Genomic DNA, 22,897 nt, shown 5'->3' on the forward strand with positions numbered 1-22,897 from the left:
ACTTGTGTGTACGTGTGTGTGTGTATGTACACATACTTGTACACAGGACAACCTGTTTGTAATTCCTCAGGAGCCATCTACTTTTTTGTTGCTCCTTTTGCCTGACTTGGCTTTGCCAGAGACAGGGCCTTTGGCCTGGAGCTCACCAAGTTACTAACTGGATTGCCCGGCCAGGAAACCCCAGGATCTCTTTCTCTGCCTGCTCAGCTCAGGGACTATTAGTGCACAACACCATACCCAGCTTTTTTATGTGGGTTCTGGGAATCGAACTCAGGTCCTAATACTTGTAAGACAAGCACTTCTACCAAGCGAGTGTATCCACATCCCTACCACATACTCCTCTAATGGAGTAAAGAGGATGAGTTTCTCTGTGACTGAAAGAGGTTTGCTTTCTCTCACTTCATAACCTTGAATATATGGTTGAATTTTCAAAAATTCCCGCAGGAAAACCCTTATTTTCTTAGCATTGTAAATTGAACCCTGTTTAGATAGATTAATGGTGAATAACTGTTAGTCTTCTGGTCGATCTTAAATAAAATGGTTTATTCTCGGGCAAAATGCTTCTTATCAATTCCTTACTCTTTATTGTGGTTTTCTAGTAAATCTTTTGATGATAATAATTAAATCACTTTAATTATGTACTAATTTTGCAGCTAATTTCCTTTATAGCATTTTGTATCCTGTTACGTTCTGGTTCTGTCACCACTGTAGAAGTTCTTTTCTGCAGCAGGTTTTCTGTGTAACGTATACTGGTAAATTGCCTGACCTGAAAGAACTTGCAGATGGTTAAATTCGTTAATGTAGCCTCTGCCTGATGTCTATTATCCCGCAATATAGCGTTATTAATGTGTGCCTTCTCCTTGTTCTGTTTCAAGTAGATATATGACTGGAAATATTTGTGTTCCCTTATTTGAAAAACCTTATGAATAAATTTTCTAGGCTAGACAGCACGCGTGAAAGGGTAATACTTGGATAGTGTTCATTTCTTTTACATTCTTTGTGTTTTTTCTTTCTGTAATGCCAGCTTTTTTAGGATTGGTTCTTAGGAAATGTGTTGACTTTATCCAACTATCCAAAGTTATACTAGTATGTGACTCTTCCTAATTATTTTTAACCAGGAACATTTTACTCCTCTGCAGTATCTTTATTGTATATTGGAAGATTTTGTCGTGTGTCTTTCTTGATTTAACAATTTTGGTATATAAAAATAAAGCTACCATCTCAAAGTTTTTCTTCTTCAAATGAAGTCTGCCCCAAATTCTATTGTGAAGGTTTTACGGTTGAAATGTTCTCCATTAGATATGTAATCTCTATATTACCTTTCTGCATTACTATCTATTTTATAATAATAATTACCACAAAACATGCAACTAGAACTTGGATATGGAGAGGTGGCTCAGCATCAGTTAAGAGCACTTATTGCTCCTGTATAGGACGCAAGTTCAGTTCCCAGCATCCACATCTGATCCCCTTCTCACCTCCAAAGTCACTAGGTACATGCAAGGAAAGCACTCCTAAATACAGAAATTAAAATATGTTTCTCATCTTAAAAATAAAAACCACTTTGGCTTCCTCTGCATTGCCAGCATAACAGAACACCCACAGACATGTTTTAGGTGACTTCGCAGTAGCCTTGTGAAGTGAGATTGAGACCGAAGAGAGAACTGCCTGGGATCATGGACTGAATTGCATTGTTCTTAAGTTTCTCATATTGGAGAATAATCGGTGCTGGTGCCAGAGATTGTATGTGGGTTGTTGCTTGAGGTGGTACAGCGTGCCTTTCATACATTAGAATTATTTTTAAATTTATTTCATTGAAATAAATTTTTTTCATACAGTATATTTTGATCATGTTTTCCCTTCCCCCAAGCATGGGAAATAAACCTTTTTTTTTCTTCCTTATCATTGCCTTGATAGCAAAGGAAGATGGCTCAAAAGGCTTTTTAATACGATTATCTATATGTTATTCCTAGCATCGTACCAGCACTTAGTAATCTCGGGGACTGTTATTTCTGTGTTTTACAGATGAGGGGACTGAGTGTGAGTTAGCTGTTGGCTCCACAGCCAAATGACAGAGCAGAATGTAAGCCAGGGTCCAGTTCCACTGCTGGCACTGTGTGTACATGTGAAACATATTATTCAATTCATTGATAGATAATCTTGCTATGGCCCTGATCTGATATACAATAATCTGGGGAGAATGACTCATTACCAAATTCTATGTGTAAGTTTTACATGGTTTTTATAATAAAGTTTATAAAAATGTAAAATACATTTATTGAAGAGAAACAGCAAATTCTGTCTGAATACCAGATCTTGCCCACCACTTTGGTACCATTGCCTAAGCATATTATATAGTTCTTAGAAGTCTGTCTCAAAGACGAGGCTCAAAACAGTGAACAAGAGTAAACCGGAATATACTGACCCCTGAACCCCGAGCCCCACTCCATCTTTTGGCTTCTTATTGCAGCTACCCCAGGAAATGGCTCTGGCAATGACTTCTTCACTTTTGTGTAAGACGAGCAACCTCTAAAGAAATTAAAGCAGAATATAATGCAGCAACATCATGCACAAAGGAAGTTACATGCATGTATTTCACATGTAGCATGCTTTCCTCTTCATGTCATAGTGATATTTTAAAGACCAGTAATTTTCAAATAAACAACTTTAACTGTTAACGGTTTCCATAAATTACTGTTTTTATTTACTCTTCATTTACATTTTTATAAAGATTTAGAAGTGAGATTCTACAAATAAAAAAAATTGATAGTTTGGCTTACATAGAAATGGTTATACATAGAAATATTATGTACACACACACATATAACATTCCAAGATATCCTTGTGTATAGTCTATGATCCATATGCTAGCACTACTTGGTAAGAAAATCAGAATTAACTTTCCTGGAGACTCCTATTTGTTGATTATCCTGTTTCATGCCATGCTAAAAGTAGATTTCTAGTTGCTTCTCATGGTCTTATCTTGCCTTGAGGTCCATTTTAGTTTCTGTGTCTCAAGAAAGATGACCAAATTGCCTGAATGTGTAAAACCAGGGGGAGGGGGAACAATCTTAGAAATTAAAGAATAAAGATTCAAAAATAATGCTACTTAGTAAGTATTGTGGCAAAACAAATAGAAATACAACTCTATTTTTAATGGACACCTCTCTGTGTTACCTAGTAGGTAATTTTTATTCTGTGGCATTGGTTAATGGAGAAGATTAAACCTCAGGGGCCCCTTATCTCTCCAGTTCTAAGAGCGTGGATATTCAGTCAATGGCTCATTTCTCAGTAAAGTCTGAAGTCATTTTTGAGTCAGTGTAAGTGACGTGAGTGCTGTCCACTGGTCATGTGCTCTTTTTATTGGTTCTTTTCATATATGTCCTGATGGCTCTAACACAGCTTAAATTTCCTCTCTCTGCCTTTATTTCTGCAGACTTTAATAAATCCTACAGCTTCAGTCTTCTCATCCTTGTTTATCTCAGGAAACCGATACTCAGAGAAGCTAAATGCTGTGTCCACAGTCTTCCTCTGTGGTGCTGTGCCCACAGTCTCACTGGGTGGTTCTGTGTCCATAGTCTTCCTCTGTGGTGCTGTGGCCACAGTCTCACCGGGTAGTGCTGACCTCAGGATCAGCCGAGTTGGTGGACACTGGGTTATAAAGTTCTACAGTTAAAAGGGTTTGGAGAGCCGGGCGGTGGTGGCGCACGCCTTTAATCCCAGCACTCGGGAGGCAGAGGCAGGCGGATTTCTGTGAGTTCGAGACCAGCCTGGTCTACAAGAGCTAGTTCCAGGACAGGCTCCAAAGCCACAGAGAAACCCTGTCTCGAAAAACCAAAAAAAAAAGGGGGGGGAGGGGAAGGTTTGGAGACAAAACAATTAGCAGAAGTACGTAATTAAGATGTTTTGAAAATTGTAACAAGATGATAGTGAACAATCTTCCTAGTCATTGTATGTGTCCTTTTATCTTCTCGGTATTAAAAAAAATACCGAAATATTTACTATACTCCATATTTTATATAATAAAGAAATCATAGTGCTAGACAGACGTTTTTATTTTATTAGAGAGATTTGTTTACATTTCTAGAGATACCTGAAGTTATATGAATTTCTTCTAGTGCAAATACTAAAGAAAGAAAAGTATTTAATGAAATTCAGAATTGTGTTACTAAAAAATTTTTTAGCAGGACCACAAGTCGGATTATTGAAAGTATTAATAAAACAAAATTACTTCAAGAGAGATAAACTTGTTATTTATAACAAGTAGTTGTGATATTACTATATATATATATGTTGAATTTTGGATTTGAAATAACTTAAAAGGTTGAGCTAGGCATCATGGTGCACACCTTTAATCCCAGCACTTGGGAGAGAGACAGGTGGATCTCTGTAAGTTTGAAGCCAGCCTATTCTATGGAGTAAGTTCTATCTAGGACAGCCAGGACTGTTACATAGAGAATTCCATCTCAAAAACAAACAAACAACAACAAAACAGTTGAGTAATGCATGAAATTCTATACGTTTGTCTTAAAGGTCCCTCGCCTCTTTTACTAAAAATGTCATCAGGTTTAGGGTAAGGAAGCATCACAGATGCAGTAACAAGAGATGAATGAACACATTCACATCTGAGAATGGGTCCTAGTGGCTCACAATAATCTGACCAAACAGAGTAGTGGGGTCAGAGAGATGACAAAAGGGTCTTTTAAAAATTATATTTGAGCTATGTAAGCCAGATTTTTCTATTTCATGTTACTTATCAATCTATCCATATCGGACCTGTGATACCTAGTGAAAGTTTCTGTGAATTCTTTGTAAGTGTTGACTTAATAATATTGCCTTTAGAGCACTGTTTGAGGGACACAGTGTCTTCTGACTCCAAGCATATTGTACATCAAATACAGTAGCACTCAGATATATAAGGTCAACAGTTATGGTTATCTTCAGCTACTTTGATTGTGTGTTACCTTTATCTCTTGTCTCAGATTTGGAAAGCTGGTGAAGATGAGACAGCTGATGGATAAACGTGGCCAGTTGTTTTGTTAGAATATTCTAATTAGCTTAGTCAAGCTAAGAAGTAACAAACTGACTCTCCTCCCCCGCCCTAGGACCTTTCCAGCCTACCATATGCCTATTCCTAACGTTGGATTTGTGGTTTTTTTAGATGTGGAAGTCATGTACTGTGACTGGATTTCTCTTTGTTTACATGGCGCCCTTGTGGACTAGCAGGGTCTGTGCTTTAAGTATCTCCTAACCGTCCCAACTGTAACCAAATGTGTGCATTCGTGTATTAACCAGTATTTTTTTTTTCAAACTTTCCCATTGGGAGCACTAGTCTATGCCGCATGCCATACCACTAACAAATAGATGTAGCAAACTGACTCCTAACTTTCAACCACTTCCTAAATGAAGGCAATAACTGATTTTGAGGATGGAGAGTGAATTCCAGGAAACTTATGGGTGAAGTTTTGAAGTTTCTTTTATATAAAAGGACCGTATTGATATTTTATATAAATACCATAATTTTAGATTAAGTATGACTTTGTGTTTTTCTCACTAAAATAGAAATGGAAGTATTAATTTATGTCAAATAGTGATTCCATCAAATATGTTAATTGAATAAATACTTTGATTTGTTTAGAGATATAAGCATGTCTTATATTCTAAAAATTAACTTTAAACAAAAACAAGGAGTCCAATACCCAGGAGCCAGGAGCTAGGAAAATGTTCTGTCACATGCCCTAGCTTGTGCTTGTGGCTGTTGCCTCGTCTGCAACACATCCTCTGAGGAGTGGTTTTGCTCCATAGTCCTGAGCAGTAACTGTTTGTAAGTTAAGAGTTTAAAATGCTGCCTTGAAGTAAGAGCTTCAAGCATACAGAGATATTACATCAAGTAAGTACACCCTTTTAGAAATATTTAAGATTTAATTTCCACTCCTGATATCATTATAAATGTATTTTAATTATCTCAGGGTCTAGATTCAGTAATAAAACTATTCACTTCTCTCTTGAAAATCAGTTGCTATGATAAATATCAGTCAAATATTTCTCAGAATTTTAAAAATTTATTTTGTTTTTCAGCAAAGATGTCAAGGAAATTAAGCTTGCCAACTGATCTAAAGCCCGATTTAGGTGAGTAGAATAAATATGCAAAGTAATTGAACTTAATAGAAGGAAAGTGGAGATCAGAATATTACAGATTATTGTAATGCAAATCCCACTGAAAGTCAATGTTACGATGATCCCTGATGTAACACCTTTTAAAATAGCATTTAGGATGCACACTCAGGCAAGACAAAATCCGTATTTCCTTGCTTCTCTTGCTCTTTTCTAAGTAAAATTTTCTCAATTACAGATTAGTTTTTACTAAAACTGTTTATATCCCATCCGTTCAAAAACCATTTTAAACTCTACAAACTTAATTTTATACTAGTTTAATATTTCTGAAATAGATAACTAGTTTTTCTTATCGAACAGTTTCTTGTTAAGCATTGTCATTGTTGGCTCGGATGTAATTTAGAGATACTCCCTATGATACTTCATGCAGCTCATTTCTTCTGAAGTCAGTGGGAAGAGTCCATCCAGACACTGTGCTTTAGTCTCGGAACGGCTCCCAGGCTTTCGTGTAGAGGATTGCAATAAGGGAACAAGATCCATGTAGTACAGGTGAAGCCACATTTCTCTCTAGACCCCTCCCTGAAATGCCCGTTTAGTTTGGTGGAAGAAGTAGCAGTGAAGGATGCTTTTCCTGAGCGTGGTCTTAAGGATGACTGTACTGCTTTCCTTAAACCTTCCTCTGTGCTAACTAGAGTCCTTGTCAGACTCAGGCATCAGACTGAGCACAGTGTGTGGGTACCTTCCCATTGATTCCATAGTGAATGAGCTACATAAAAGTATTATAAGAGAGTATTTCTAAATTATTGTCAACAATGACAGTGCTTCATAAGAAATTTGTTCTGTATGCTATAACATACTAACGTTAACCTATCTCTCACCATTTTCTTTACCTCTCTTGTACTGAGAGGAAGCATGTGGTATTCAGTAGAGGCCTGTTATATACATAGGTATCATCAGTAGGAGTTCTGACTGTAGGAAATCCAATTTAGTATAATTCTACAGTACCACTTTAAAGGGGAATGAAATTAACCATAGGATATAAGCTAGCTCCTGTTTCCAGAAGAGCAATGTCCTTTATTATAAAAATGAAAATCTGAGTGCCATGTAGATGTAGGGGTGCGTGTGTGTGTGTGTGTGTGTGTGTGTGTGAGAGAGAGAGAGAGAGAGAGAGAGAGAGAGAGAGAGAGAGAGAGAGAGAGAGAGAGAGAGAGAAGAGAGAGAAGAGAAAAGATGGAGGGAAGGAAGCATGGAGAGGGAGAAAAAGAATTGTTAAAGAATAAGTTTAATTAAAAACATTTATGTATAGTATAACTATAGAAGTAAGATTTATAACTAAAAAACTGAAAGTCATAATTTAAACTCAAGCATTTCTTAGACTTGTGTTGTACATGTTTGCTCTAGAAGAGGATCCAGGATTTTCATCACACATTTGGAGAGGCTCATGGTTTCAGTAACATTCAATATTGCCACTTAAACTGACTGTGAGTCTTTCAGTATCTTTAAAAGTCTCATATTCTCAAGTACTCATTTCAAAGTGCTTTCTAAGCTAGTAGAGTGTGTATATTTGTGTGTGTGTATGTCTATTATAATAAACTTTTTTTTTGTTTTTGTGAGACATGGTTTCTCTGTGTAGTCCCAGCTGTCCTAGAACTTGCTTTATAAACCAGGTTAGCCTCAAACTCACTGAGATTTGCAGTCTTGCCTCCCAAGTACTGGGACTTAAGGTGTGTGCCATCACCGCCTGGCACAGTCAATTATTTTTAAAAACACATACTATCTGTCAAATCATAGAAATCATTTAGTCAGTGTGTTCCCACCCTGCTTTCATAAGCCTCTCTAGACCTCTTTCATTACTAGTTAAAGAGTGACAGTATTTTTCAAGGTGATTATATAGATTCAACAAAAATGGTGATATATAATATTATGATAATACCTGGATTTTGGCAAGCCTTGTTGTATTCTAGCCATTGTCATTTCTGTTCTTCATACTAGAACTGCTAAATATTGTCTAATAGTGCTTTTGTTATGCCAGCTTTTAAAAGTTGAGACAAGAAAATCCAGAGTTTGAAACCAGTCTAATCTATACACTGAGGCAGTGTCTCAAACAAACAAACTAACCAACTGTTCTGTTTTCTTTAGCTTGCTCACTTTCTAAGAATAAATCAAGTCACAGATACCCATACCAACTGACTTAATAGGTGGAGTCGTGTTTCATGAAACACTGGGAATTCTAACTTAATTTTAAACAGTTCTAAGTAGATGATAAATAGGCAACTGATGTCCATCAAGATGGAATTTTGTCATTACGACAAATCCATTTTTCTCATATTGATATAGCCTGAGGAGTTTCTCTGATGATATAATTTTTATAGGTAACTCATATAGTAAAAACTGCTATATAGTTTAGTATTTTAAATTAAATCAGTCTATTAAATTAATACACTGTATACTTCGCTGAATTAACATTCAAATTTTAAATTATTGTTAACTGCCCTATAATTTTAACAAATATGTCATTTTCCACGTGTTAATTTACAGAAATTTGTACTGCCAACTTTTCTTGTAGCATTACTTTCCGTTCTTACCACTAGGGCATAACTAAATTTGTCTGTCATTTAGGTGTATTGTTTATGTAACAAAACATATTATCATTGGAAAATACATTTAAATTTTCATTTTGAAAAGTAACTTTGGAGATTTGAAAACATTCATAAATTCTTATAGTTAGTATTTTTTATTAAAAATGAAATGAAGTTTATTCCCTGGAAATGCTGAAGCATACATGGGCAGCCTGTATGTGGAGGTTCTATTGAACTTGTCCATATTGGGTGTCGTGGTCTAAGTTGATGAGGATGACTGACTAAGTTGATGAGTTCTGTTCCTGAAGAGGTCACCAGACCTCATTATAGATGATTGTGAGCCATCATGTGGTTGCTGGAAATTGAACTCAAGACTTTAGGAAGAGCAGGAAGTGCTCTTAACTGCTGAAATGTGGTATTTATAGATTATGGAAAGTTTTGTTTCATTTACATGAACGGCTTTAGTTATTTTCTGGTGCTGTAACAAAATACCCAATTTTTTAATAGTTTATTTATTAATAATTTATATTTTAAATATTTGCTCACTTGGCACCCTCATCTGCTTCTTTCTTTTGGTCAGAGCTTTCTGGCTCTCACATGATGTACGATATCAGAGTGGGAAAGTGTGTCAGAGGGATAGGTCATGTGGTGGCAAGGCTAGAAGTGAGACAGACAGGGGCCAGGCTTACAGCTTGTTCTCCATACTTCTCGTGCCAGCCAAACCAGGGTTCCTTGAGAACTGCATGCATGCCCTCTGTGGGCGATGCCGCAGTGACTGCTAAGCTCCCACTGGGCCCTGCTCTTAAAGACTTTGTCAGGTCAGCATTGCCACCCTGGGGACGAGACTCCCCGTCATCCGTGTCAGGGTGACACACTCACTCCTCTCCACACCAGAGCAGTCATCTTTTCCACCATGGTGTCACCTGTCAGGGAAGTACAGACCTTTGAACAAAAGAAAGGCAATGTTCAGAAGCTGCAGTTAGATATGGCCCTGGCTGCTGTCGTTACTAGTGAGTTAGAGGCTTGCTACCATCAAAATCTGCCACATGAAATTATTGGCGAAATATTTTCCATTTATGAGTCTAAACTTGTTTGCAGGAAGCCCATGGAGTATCAGGATTGGGTTATACCTTTTTATATTACTAAAATACACCTTGGAAAACTTTCCTGCACTTTTAATTAATGACATTAAAAAGCATTGAAAGACGTGATTTCAGAAGTGAGGCGCACTAGGATTGATTTATGGAGGCCTCTGGGAATTTTAATACACCTAATGACACCATTGAACAAAATGATTTAAAGTATCGATTATCGATCCATCTTTAGTAAGTGTTTGTTGAATAAACTTCATAAGTGAAACGTTAGCAAATTCTGCAGAGCATCAAAACAATACCATCCTTTCACTCCAGCAGTCTTAGAACAGGAAATAAGACAAGTCAGAAATAGCTGTGGGTCCCATTGTTCTGGGACAGCTGTGGGAGAGAACAAGCCCAGTAGCTTAAAGTCAAGGGCAGAGTGCAAATGGATGGAGACTTTCTCTCTGTCTCGCCCCCTCCCACTGTGCCGATTTCTCTCTGCCCGCCGGGTCCCTGCAACACTTCTGAGATAATCACGCAGAGGCTAGTATATTAAATATAATTGTTTGGACAATGGCTTAGGCTTCTTATTAGCTAACTCAGACAGCACCCAACGGCTAGTACCCCAAAGTTATTGGCCGAATGAATTCCCACAACGGCAGAGGCCTGAAGAATGGCTGAGATGACAACTGTTGCTGGCACTAAAGGGTCAGATGCAAGGATCTTCAGAAGATCCCAAAAGTTAAATATGGGTTAGGTTTGGAAAAAAACAAGAGTCTCCACTTAGGTTCCATAACAAACTAAAGAGGCTTAACATCTGAGACAGGACCAGGAACTTGTGCTCGAAGTTTGTTGAGAGGCTCTGTGCGATCATAGTAAGACTGAGCATGATCAAATAGTAGATCAAATAGACAAGTAGAAGCTACTAAGGGATGTTTTTAATCACAGTGATTATAATTGTGCTATATAAAACTGAGATGTATTAGCAGTGAGAAACTAAAGGAGGCGTTGTCAGTCTAGGTAAATGAAGATGAGAACCTGAATTTAAACTAATGGAACTAGATTGCCGACAGAAAAAAGGAAACAATATTGCCACGGAACTTAGCGTCCCCACTCTTGTGTGGGTAAAGTGAAAGCATGGAAGCAGGGCTGGGGCCTACTGGTTGAGGTAACCCGGAATTCACCAGCGTCGGTAGAGTTTACAGCTCTGTCCATGATAGGATTTCTTAGGAGACAAAGCAGAGAGCGTGCCTGGTAACCATTTGGGCATGCTCAGAGAAAGGAGGCCAAGGCTTCAAATGGAGTTAGAACTGAACCTGAGAAGCTAGTGGAAGAAAAAGTAGTGAGTATAATTTTCAAATATATACTGGGGAAGGCTCAGTAGACAGAGAACCCGTGCAGCAGCGCACAGCCGTCCTAACTCCGCATCCAGGTGACTGCTACCTTCACGGACAGACATTCAGGCAGGTTAAAATGCAGTGAGTGGCTGCAGTGCTACAGTCAAACTTGACTGGAGAAATATGCCTGGCATTAAGAGTGAGCCAGGTACCACATACACATATTGAAGCCCAATATCGCAGATGAATATTTTCTATCAAGGGAAATCTTCCTCTGGTTTTTATGGTGTTCGTGTGAACAAACTGAGAAACAGACGCGGTTCAGCCTTTAAGCACTTCTAGGTGCAGTCTGTGCGTATAAAGACGTGACGGGATCTTCCCATCTCTACTGTTATCTAATCCTGTCTTCTGATGGCCAGGAAGTAATAGCCCTGCAAGGACAGTGGGTGCTGGATACAAAGGTCATGCAGAGGTCACACATTCTGGCAGCTCTCCTGAAACTTAATTTGCATTTTGTATTTAAGCAAAAAGGAAATTTAATTAACATAAAAGTAAATTGTTTATCTTTTCACCTGAAAGGACATTAAAAGCTACACATGCCATAGATTTTGCTTTGGGGAAAATTTAAGTACTTGATCAAATTTGAAACAACAACAACAGCAAAAAAAAAAAAGTGTGACATGTTATAACTAAAACTATCACACATTTTAAATCATTTCAGATATAAAAGACAATTCCTTCAGCAGATCGCGGAGTTCAAGTGTAACCAGCATTGACAAGGAATCCCGAGAGGCCATCTCTGCTCTTCATTTCTGTGAAACTTACACTCGGAAGACGGACTCTTCCCCGTCCCCATGTCTGTGGGTGGGAACAACGCTGGGAACAGTGTTCATCATCACACTGAACCTTCCTCCAGGGCCCGACCAAAGACTCCTTCAGCCAGTGATTGTGTCTCCAAGTGGTGCGTATGCCCTGGCTCTGCATGCAGGTGGTGCCCCATGTAGGACATGCTCTGACCCAGTTAGCACTTACTGATCTAAGCATTGTACGGACAAATGCTATTAGTGGCAGCTTTCTGTTTTAAGAAATAAATTTTCTAGGGCTATGGAGAAGGGTCAGCCAGTAAAATCATTTGTCACTCAAACCTACTAACTTGAGTTCAGTTCCCCAGAACTCAGCATGAACACATCTGTAATCCCAGCACTCCCGTGTCAGGTAAGAGGAAAGACAGGGAAACTGGCCCAGAGCTCTCAGGCGAGCCAGTCCGGCCCTGCCTCAGAAATAAGGGGAAGGAGAGACTCAACTCTCCACGTTGTCCTCTCTCTTCCACAGGTGTCTGTGTCCGCAAATTAGTTTTAATGTTTTTAAGGAAAATAGATTTTCTAGTTCTACATTAAACAAAACAGCTAATCATTCATTATTAATCAGATATGTGTGGGCAGATTTAATTATTTGATTAATTTATAAATTATTAACTGTTGACATTATGTTTGGAGCATGTAAGGATGACATACTTTTCCAGACTCATAAGTAAGATGGCTTGAGTTTTGGATTTTTCTCAGTAACCTGATACAGTTAGATACTCAGTCCAGGGTGCACCCAGCACATTTGTGTGTCTTTAGTGTCAGAGTTGGAATACGCGTATTTACTCTGAATTTAAAAATGGAAGTATATACTAAACTTCTACGTTCTAGGTACTATATTGAGGTTAAAAGGTGCAATCTTGAGAATGGCATTTCTGGATGCCACGGGCTGCTTAATGCCACCTGCGTCCGAACCCTGGAAAGAGCACAACGTTCCCGAAGAAAAAGACGAAAAGGAGAAGCTGAAAAAGCGGCGCCCTGTCTCAGTGTCCCCCTCCTCTTCTCAGGAAATTAGTGAAAACCAGTATGCAGTGATATGTTCTGAAAAGCAAGCTAAGGTCATCTCACTGCCGACCCAGAACTGTGCGTACAAGCAGAACATTACTGAGACGTCCTTCGTGCTTCGTGGAGATATCGTAGCATTGAGCAACAGTGTCTGCCTCGCCTGCTTCTGCGCCAACGGCCATATTATGACTTTCAGGTATGAAGAGGTCATTTCTTAACACATACAGATTCCTGCTTGGATCACAGTATAAATTCAGCTTGAAAAAAAATATTGAGTTGTTCATCTTATACACTAAGAATCTATTTCTATATAGGTAATATAGTAAACAAGGGTATGAGCAATGCAAACCCTATTTTCCCTCCCTCAGCTACTAAATGATTTGACAACCCCAGCCTTTTTTTATTGTTTTTCATGAATTTTCTAGACGACCATTCAGAGTAGTGCTTTTGGCTGTCATGTCTTCATGCATAGTGTTACTGTACAGTGTACCCACCCTACGAATAACTTGCTGCCTATTACTAACAAATTGTTTACTTTCCCTCAAGTTTGCCAAGCCTAAGGCCTCTGTTGGACGTCTACTACTTGCCCCTTACGAACATGCGGATAGCCAGGACCTTTTGCTTCACCAACAATGGACAAGCGTTATACCTTGTTTCGCCCACAGAAATCCAGAGACTCACCTACAGTCAAGAGACGTGTGAAAATCTTCAAGTGAGCAACACAAGTATTAGAACTTTTGTAGAACTTAAGGATTCTCTGAGGGCCCTCATACTATCTGTGTCCTTTTCTCCTGGAATGCCCATTGGAGCCAATGTAGGAAACTCAGAACCTTTTTGTTTGGTTTATTTTTCGCACTTTATTTTTGTATGCTGGGTTGCAGAGGGTAGTTTTCATGTAGGCATTCAATATACATGGGGCTTACACCCACATCCCTTTGCCTTTTCTTCTTTGCCTGCCCCCTAGTTAGTCCTGATTGTACCCTATACAGTATGTTTTTCTTCTTCTCAAGTGTCTTCTATACATACACAGTTTTATAGATCAATAGAAAATCTAGAGCCTACAAGTAAGAAAAAAGACATGTAAGTTTTGGCTGAGACTTACTTAATTTGTTTAACACAACTATCACAATAGATCACAGAGTTACATTTTAACCCTAAAACTGTAAAGCTTCTACAAGGAAACGAAAGGGGAAAGGTCTTTGTCGCCTTGGGTTAGCAACGGCTTCTTAGCTGCAGCCCAGCATCTTTCTGTTATGAAAACACAACTGATAACGTCAGAACATAAACTCCTACTCTTGTAGACAGAAGCACGTAAGAAATGAAGACAAGGCAAAGCCATATTAAGACATTGGTAGCACCTCTTTCCAGTCAGACTTGGTATTGCCAGCATATAAAGGACGTGCTCCTTTCCAGCAACATCCCTTCGTCTCCTTGTCCCCGTGATCTCAGGAAGACTGCAAACTCTGTAGGGAAGGAGATGCAGATGCTCAGTGGGAAGAGTGGAGCATTTCCTCTAGTGTCATGTTGGCCATAGGCTCCTTGGCTACTCCATTCCTCTCTCCAAACTTGCTCTTATTTGTCTTCTGTCTGAAGAATGTTGACCGTAGTTCAGGAGAAGATTGTCAGTGTCTCCCTGCTCCTCCCTCTTCCTGTGGGTCTCTGAATTTCCATGTGTCACATGATGTTTGTGGAAATGACATGTTTATGAAAATGAAGTTGACCTGTCTAAATGACATATGTCTGGTGCCACGCAAGATAACAATTCTGAAACTATGGCCATTGTTACCCTGAATGACTTGGCCTGCTGGTAGAGAATGTTCTGTTAGAAGAAAATCGGGTTATCTTTTAGTTATCAGCTTCTTGAATTAGATTTAAAGGTTATCTTGAAAATCAGATAGTCACTGGGCATGGCAACGCAGTCCCAGAACTCAGAAAAAGATCTTGTGTTCCCGACCAGCCTGGGGTACATACCAAGACAGTCTCAGGCACAAGTTAGGTCCCCTCACCCTCTAGGCAGGCATACTGTCTTGACTCATGCTAACAAAGAATCAATGGGAGGGGAAAACAATAGATTGTCCTAGTAGATCTGGTCTTGAACCCTCCTGTTAGATGAGCCAGTGTGTTTCTGCTCTGACCACTTGGAATTGTCTTGTGAATTGTTGATGAATCTCCAGGAAATCGTCACTACATCGTGACATTTACAGTGGTGACCTTGATAATTGCATTTCTGTTTCCCTGGACCTTTAACAGTGTCATTGGTTTTGCTTTTACAGGAGATGCTGGGTGAGCTCTTCACTCCAGTAGAAACACCAGAGGCACCCAACAGGGGTTTCTTTAAAGGCCTGTTCGGAGGTGGCGCACAGTCTCTGGATAGAGAAGAGCTATGTAAGTTGGCTAGTTTAATTTGGCTTATGTTCCTATAAGGCAAAAACGTTCAATCCTTATAAATATTTTGTTACTTGTATAAGCTATGCTTACTTTTTCATATTTATCGCAATAATTGATATACTCATGGTTTAACAAAAGGCGTAAAATTACTATGTCATTCTATTTTCAATCGGGAACATGTTTTTCTCAGGAAACCAAAATCAGCACAACTTCAAAAGGCTAAAAGAGGGTGTTTACAACTTTTAATTGGTAGTTTAGAAATCATGTTCTTTATTTATATTACATGTGATATTTATTGTTTTATTTTTTGATTACCATTAATTGATGAGTGTGTTGCAATTCTGCCACTTTTATAAAACACCAGAGAAAAGTTGACAGAAAGGGGAAAAGTTGGTTTTATTTGTTTGGGGTGTTTTTCCTGCTACTGGGAGTTGAACCTTGGGCTTTTCATGTGCCAGACAAGCCCTCTCCCACTGTAAGCCATAGCCCAGGATTCTCTGTGGTTTACATTTCCAACTTCCAGCTGGGTGAGGAAGAACAGTCTGCTGGAAGCAAAGCTGGTTTCCTCATAGCAGCTGAGAAATGGAGAGTAAGGAGTGACCAAGGTTCTACTGTCCTCATCCAGGGCAAAATAACCTGTAGCTAAGACTTTACCAGTAACAAGTTCGAGGACTTGCTGAATAAATCAATACATGAAACCTTAAAATGAGATCTTTATACATTATTATTTGTCTTAGTTTTCTGACACTGCTGTTACTCCACAAATCTATTGACCTAAAACAACCCAGCTTACTAGGCTTCAGTTATGTCTGCTAGAAATAACCATAGTTTATCCTGGTGCCACCAACACTGTGTTCTTCATTTGGGGGCACTGGGGTAGAAGGCATTTCCTTTTTTGTTAAGCGTCTGGAGGTCATCTCTATCCCATGGCTCCCCATCTTTTTCTCACTCTGCAAGGCAATGTCACATCTCTCTAGAGGAATGTTCTTCCTTTTACATTCTATGGGGTAACTAGGGGAGTATATTATATGGTGTTAGCTCTTCTTGGAAGGTCTGGTAGAGTTCTGCATTATAAAATAAACCATTTAGAAATAACTTCACCAAAGAAGGAAAAGACATTCTCTCTAAAACCTGAGAATATTATTTTAAAAAATTAATAGGTAGACAGAATAGATTTTCATGTTCTTGAATTTAAAGACTTTATTTATCCTGCTGCTATATCAGTGTGGCTCCTCAAACCAGTATAAATAATCCCCATCAAATTCTAAACTGGATTTTTGCAAAAAAACAATAAACAGCTTGTAAGATTTATATGAAATGAAGGAAGTGAAGATACCCCTTCCATAAGCAGAGTCTGAAAGCAGACGCGAGAAGACACATTTCCATTGCAAAAGTTACTACAAAGCTGTAGTCTGTAAGACGTGGGGTATTGGCATGTACATAAGCAATAGAAAACAATTGAGAGTCCAGACATTAGCCTACTGCATTTATACTCAGTCAATTTTCTGCAAGGATGCCAAGAAAATCCAATGAGATAAAATAATGGCCTTTCAACAATTGATGTTGATACAACCAGATATTCATGTGGATAAAAACCAGCAACATGAAAATTAAGTCAAAAGAATCAAGGACTTTTACATGAGGATTAAAATACAAAACTCTTGTAAGGAATGAAGAAAATCTTCACCTCAGTCAGTGGTTCACAGATGCTTCACCTACCTCACAAACAACCAGAGAATAAATGAGATAAATTGTAGTTCATCTGTGTGAAAGCTTTGTTTCAGAAAATGAATAGCAAAAAGAAAAGATGGTAATTCCACTAATAGGACAAACCACATGCATATCATATCTGATATATGATGAAGTCTACTATCCAGAATATACAAAGAATTTATAATTCACCAATAAAAGAATAAGTAGCCCAATTTTGAATGAGCAGAAAGTTTGGATTTCTTTTGAAATATTCACGATCAGTAATCATCAAAAGATGTCCACCATCATTTGTCATTAAGGAAGCAGTGTGTGGCAGAAGCCTTGGTGGAGCATCACGTCCTGTTCACTAGGATAGCTGAGATCAGGACACAGGAGCGTTGGAAGGGTGTAGAAAAGCTGCAGCTCATGTTGCTGGAAGAAATGATGAAAATGCTGCAGTTCTTGAGAAAGCTGTCCCCTAGACCTCAGAAAGTTCAACATGGAGTTACCAAGTGTCCAGCCCTTGTCTCAGCCATCCCATTCCTGGGCATATATGCCCAAGGGAACTGAAAAATGTGTGTTTACACAAACACTTCCAAGTGAGCATTGTTTATAATAAGTAAAAAAAAAAAGTGGAAACTACCCATTGGTTACTGACAGTGTAGGCAAAATGTGGTATGCTCCAAAAGTGATTCATTTTTCAGCCATAAGAAGAAATGGCACTGATGTGTGCTTCTATACAGATCAACTGAGACCTTATCTTCAGTGTGGATCCTTTAGCCAAGAGAGGCCCAGGCTGTGTGCTGTATTTATGTGGAGTATTTACAATGGGCAGATATAGAGAACTAGAGTAGTGAGCACAAGCAGGACAGGAAGAGTGGAACGTGATGGTGACATGCCGTGGGCTTCCTTGATGAAGGCATTCTGGGACTGAGCAGTGTGTGAGGGGTCAAGGAAACATGAAGAAGTAGAGGGCTAAAACAGGTCTCACTGAACATAGCGGACAATGAGGACTACTGAGACCTCAAGAACAATGGCAGTGGGTTTTTGAGCCTACTGCACGTATTGGCTTTGTGGGAGCCTAGGCAGTTTGGATGCTCACCTTACGAGACCTGGATGGAGGAGGGTGGTCCTTGGACTTCCCACAGGGCAGAGAACCCTGATTGCTCTTTGGGCTGACGAGGGAGGGGGACTTGATTGGGGGAGGGGGAGGGAAAGGGGAGGCGGAGGTGGGGAAGAGACAGAAATCTTTAATAAATAAAAAAAAATTAAAAAAAAAAAAGAAGTAGAGGGCGTATAACTGAGTCTGATCTCAGGGACCTAAGATTTGTCGCGATCTGTGTGTTAGAGAGTCCGGACCTGGGTACTGAAGTGGAGAAGCAAGCCATTTAAAGAAAAATGTGATTTCATGTATCTGGAAAACATTAATGGAGACAAAGAAAACTTGTCTACAGATCTGGGCTACCAAATGAAAACAGTAATTTTATAAGCATGTGTGGAATAAGAACAATAAATCAAATGTGAAAATTAAAACTTAGATCTTTATGGCTTAAAGTTAAAAGCTTAAAATTCATAAACTATAATGTTAACAACTCAGAAAGCAATTTTAGTTACAAAACCTACATCGATGTACTTACCTCTTCCCACAGTGGCTCGCTAGCCCTGATTTCCCAGAGCTCTGCTGTATGAATGAGGAGAGAGTAGGATGTTAGAGTGGTGCACTGTTGTTTTGCATATTTTGAAAAGCATCTAGAAATAATTTACAACACAATAAAGGTATATTATAAAGTTAAATATTAATATTCTAGTTGTATTGCCACATGATCCAAAAATTGTAATTTAACGCTGCTATGTGGAAGGGTTTTTGCTCATTTTTTTCTCCACTATTCACCTTCCAGTTGGAGAGTCATCCTCAGGAAGGGCCTCGAGGAGCCTTGCACAGCACATCCCGGGTCCTGGTGGCATTGAAGGTGTGAAAGGAGCTGCATCTGGAGTTGTGGGTGAATTAGCCCGAGCCAGGTTGGCTTTGGATGAAAGAGGGCAGAAGCTTGGTGACTTGGAAGAGAGAACTGCAGCTATGTTATCCAGTGCAGATTCGTTTTCTAAACACGCTCATGAGGTATGTCTGACATGCAGACAGTCACCCGAAGAACTAGAGAAAGAAATATAAAAATAACTACATATTGCATATTTTGTTATTTCTACAAGCATGTATGTAAAATTGCAAGTTCCAATTTTTACCACAAGAGGGAACCCTTAAAAGAATAAGCCAGTGATTTCTGACTCCCGAAATCTGTACATTTTTGAAGGAACATGCCCACTTAGGACCTTCATAAGCAATACAGAAGATATGCAGCTGTTGTCAGTGACCTCAATAAAAATGTTAACCTTCCTTAACTCGCCAGAGCCTGCAACCATCTTGACCTAAGAAGGAAATCAGTTGTCTCCTGGGTTCTTCCAGGTAGCTCTAAATATCTAAAAATCAGTTAGCATGTTGTATCTGTGTGTGTTGTAGGCTAATGCTCATGGAGAGGTAGGGGCACCGCCTTCCTAGTGCACTCATTGACCTCAGAAACAGATGGAGAGGTACGGGCACCACCTTCATAGTGCACTTATTGACCTCAGAAACAGATACCATAAAGTGTAGGGATCTCTAAATGATGCTCGCACAACTACATTTTGTTGGTTGATACAGGGCTTTATGAAAAATTAACGTATGGGTTGTAGAGATGACTCAGCAGGTAAGAGTACTTACTGCTCTTGCAAAGGACCTGTGCTTGGTTCCCAGAACCCACATGGCAGCTCACAACCATCTGCTAACTCCACTTCTGGAAAACCTCATGCCCTTCTCTGGCCTGCTTGCAGCATAAGGTTGTTCACATAGAAAAATGCAGGCAAAAACTTCATGTGTGTGAAATAAAAATAAATTTTTAATGTTTTTATGGGCTTCAAAACAATTGCGTAAAGTGCACATTATTTGTGCATGTGTGTGTCACTCTTGGACTTCACACTTTGGACTGCTGACCTCTCATTTCAGCTTCCTAGACTGGCCTTCTAGGGTGTCATAGACTCTTGCCCAGGTGAACAGTGTCAACGTTATTTCTATCTTGGATTATCCAGTCTTTATAATACTAGCATTCCTTTAGTTTTTCAACCAATAGCCATCTCTTCTTTGCTCACGTTGCATGAAGGACATAATTTAACCTGGACGATCTGTCTAGAGCATCCGCGGGAGTCCTAGGTGCCCGTGAGCACCTCCAGTGTGAGCCAATAGCCTTCAGTCAGCAAAGAGCAGGGTTTGCTGCCACAATACAAACAGCTCTGTCACTTTCACAGTATCTGTACATCCCAAGCCATGGGAGCAGGGGTGCCTTTCCCTTCTCTAGATGCAGGTTTTAGACATAATTGAGAGTCTAATGAGAACAGTGCATTGAGGTGAGATCCGAGGCTCTTGAATTCAGATAATCAGGCCCAAACCCCAGACTCAGTGTTCTGTTAACCTTGAGTAAAACCTGAAACCGTGTTTTTTTTTTGTTTTTTTTTGTTTTTTTTTTTTGTTTTTTTTTTTATTGAGAAACTGAGGAAAAAACACAAACCCCAAGAATTGTAAGATCAATTGAAATCAAGTAAGAAGAGTGTGTCATTTGTTGTCTGGCACACAGGAGGGCTTAGGAAATTTGACATGGAAGTACTTTTTCCAGCCTTTCTTTCCCCGATTCTTTATAAAATGTTACTTTTATTTCTAATTAGAGACATGGCAGTTGCCTTATTTTTAAGTTATTCACTAAAGCAACAAACTATTTCACACATCAAAAAAATTATGATACGTATTAGAAACTTGAGCATCTTCTAGGATAGTTTTTTTTAGTGAATATAGCTATTTTTAATCTAAATAGAATAATTCTTTCCAGTTTAAATAAATTGAAATAAGCAGGGTATAATATCAGTCTGGAATGTTCAGGGTAGTATGCTTTATAGACACCAATTATAAATACTTTTCTGGAAACATGAAAACATATTTTTTTTTATTTTTTTCCCCTCTTTTAGATGATGCTGAAATACAAAGATAAGAAGTGGTACCAGTTCTGACAACCAGAGTCCAATAAAACTGACTTCAGCCAGAAGGAGGAGGCAGTTTCCTTGTTGCAGTCACTGGTGTACTGGGGAAAGAACCCAAGCGGGAAGTGCGTTGCTGAAAACCGTCCCCTCCCAGCACAGTCATGCACTCTCTTACCTCAGTCTCACGGTTCCCTGAGAACGCACACGTGCAGACTGCAGCATATGGCGTGTGCTGGCTGTGAGATGACAACGGAGAGCTTAGCGGGGTCCCATTCTCGGATGGAACATCCAAAGGGATGTGGAGAAGTCCTTGGATCATTCCTGTATTAAACTTTCATATGCCAAAAGATTTTGTGCCGTGGTATCTGCCATCAGTGTTTTATCCGACATGGGGAGAGGCAATAAATGAGAAGTTCTGAGTCTGAAATGGTCATACTTGTGTCGGGACTGAATTCTGCACAGCTGTCTGGACTCGCCCTCTCTCAGGCAGACTGGCCGTCAGTATCATTAGTGAGAAACAACAAACTGTCCCCTTACCTTTAGACTGTGCTGAATGGTGGCTTTCAGTAATCTAAGCATACACACGCTTGTGTATGGGATCCTCTTCGGTTCTCGTTACTGTATATTTGTGTTCCGTTCCTATGTTTTCAGAAGCAAACAAGGTGATCTATCACTTTTCATGGAAAAGTGTAGCGCATGACTGAATCGCTCATCTTCTGAGAGTTTCCATGTAGTGGCCATGCGGCGTGGAAAGTAAGAAACCCTCCATTGTGGTGAGGAGAATTCTTCAGTGTCCTTTGTCCTTGTTCACATTAGTTCAGCTAAAGGCAGATTTGACCAAAAGAGTTACTGTTTAAATTTGTAGAAAAGTTGAAATTGGCTACATTTTTCATTTTGCTTGAATTTTTATAAAATGTTCAACCAAATGTACCCTTGCATTATTTAATTAAAATTGCTAAAACAACAATGTTTCATCGTTTCAGTAAAGTGCTCAGCTCCCCTTTTAAACTGTCCTGTATTTGCTAACAATTCCGGTCCACTCAGGTGATGAGCCAGTTAAATCTTAGTGCACATAGCTGCTGCATGGAAGACTGCAAGCCTCTTTTGTCAGTAATTGTCCAAGAGTCTAGTCTAATGACCTACAAAATATCTCCTGTAGAAATACATTGCAAATCTGTACATATCCTTTCGAAATACTAAAGGCAAAAAGGAAAGGAAAGTATGACCACTTGAGTAACATGAGGGGAGCTGTGTATTGAATGGCAGACGCTGGTCGGTTCCTGCAGTCGCATTGCAGCCTAGAAAGGAAGATGCCTGTTATACACAGTTAGAGGATATAATTGTTAAAGCCACAAAGGAAGAAGTGAAGTGGGAGTGTGGTATTTATATATTAAATTCTATGAAAGTCTGCACTGAGTCACTGTCCTGAAATAAGCAGGGCTCGAACTGATGGGCGCCTGCGTGTTCTCTCCTCCGTGTGCTGTGTGAGCGTCCCTGTGAGACATCTTCAGTTCCGCAGCCTGTCACTCACCTGTTCCTCTTTCGCTAAGAATTCTTTTGTTTACATTTTATAATGTGCACTACTGGATATGAAAGTTTACATCAAAGTTTATTTTAAATAGCATCAAGTAAGGATTAGATATATGTGGTAGAGAACTGATCACGACAAAATGTTTTATAACTGCAATCATTTTTAAAAGTTTCTCAATCTGTAGAAGGTGAATAATATTTCTGTTTCATGTCTATGCTCTGAGCATTTGGCAGCTTCCAAATTGCTTAATTCG

General features: G+C 39.2%; 1 protein-coding gene across 7 annotated transcripts in view; it reads left to right on the forward strand.

The window, feature by feature from the left end:
* Stxbp5 (syntaxin binding protein 5) overlaps nt 1-22,080 on the forward strand; it is a 129,027-nt gene extending 106,947 nt beyond the window's left edge. For 5 of the 7 annotated variants that reach the window (XM_050161584.1, XM_050161586.1, XM_050161587.1 and 2 more), the window contains 7 exons: nt 6,079-6,129; nt 11,828-12,067; nt 12,801-13,170; nt 13,521-13,686; nt 15,248-15,359; nt 18,953-19,173; nt 21,102-22,080. In XM_050161584.1, coding sequence (XP_050017541.1) covers nt 6,079-6,129; nt 11,828-12,067; nt 12,801-13,170; nt 13,521-13,686; nt 15,248-15,359; nt 18,953-19,173; nt 21,102-21,143 — 1,202 coding nt within the window. In that variant the 3' untranslated portion in view covers nt 21,144-22,080. The remainder of the gene's footprint in view (nt 1-6,078; nt 6,130-11,827; nt 12,068-12,800; nt 13,171-13,520; nt 13,687-15,247; nt 15,360-18,952; nt 19,174-21,101) is intronic. The other 2 variants (XM_050161589.1, XM_050161590.1) reach the window with 1 other exon arrangement.
* Nucleotides 22,081-22,897: the final 817 nt, after the last annotated feature.

This window comes from Alexandromys fortis, unplaced genomic scaffold (genome assembly GCF_014885135.2).
Source record: "Alexandromys fortis isolate MF-2015 unplaced genomic scaffold, M_Fortis_MF-2015_v1.1 scaffold_134, whole genome shotgun sequence".
NCBI classification, from domain to species: domain Eukaryota; kingdom Metazoa; phylum Chordata; class Mammalia; order Rodentia; family Cricetidae; genus Alexandromys; species Alexandromys fortis.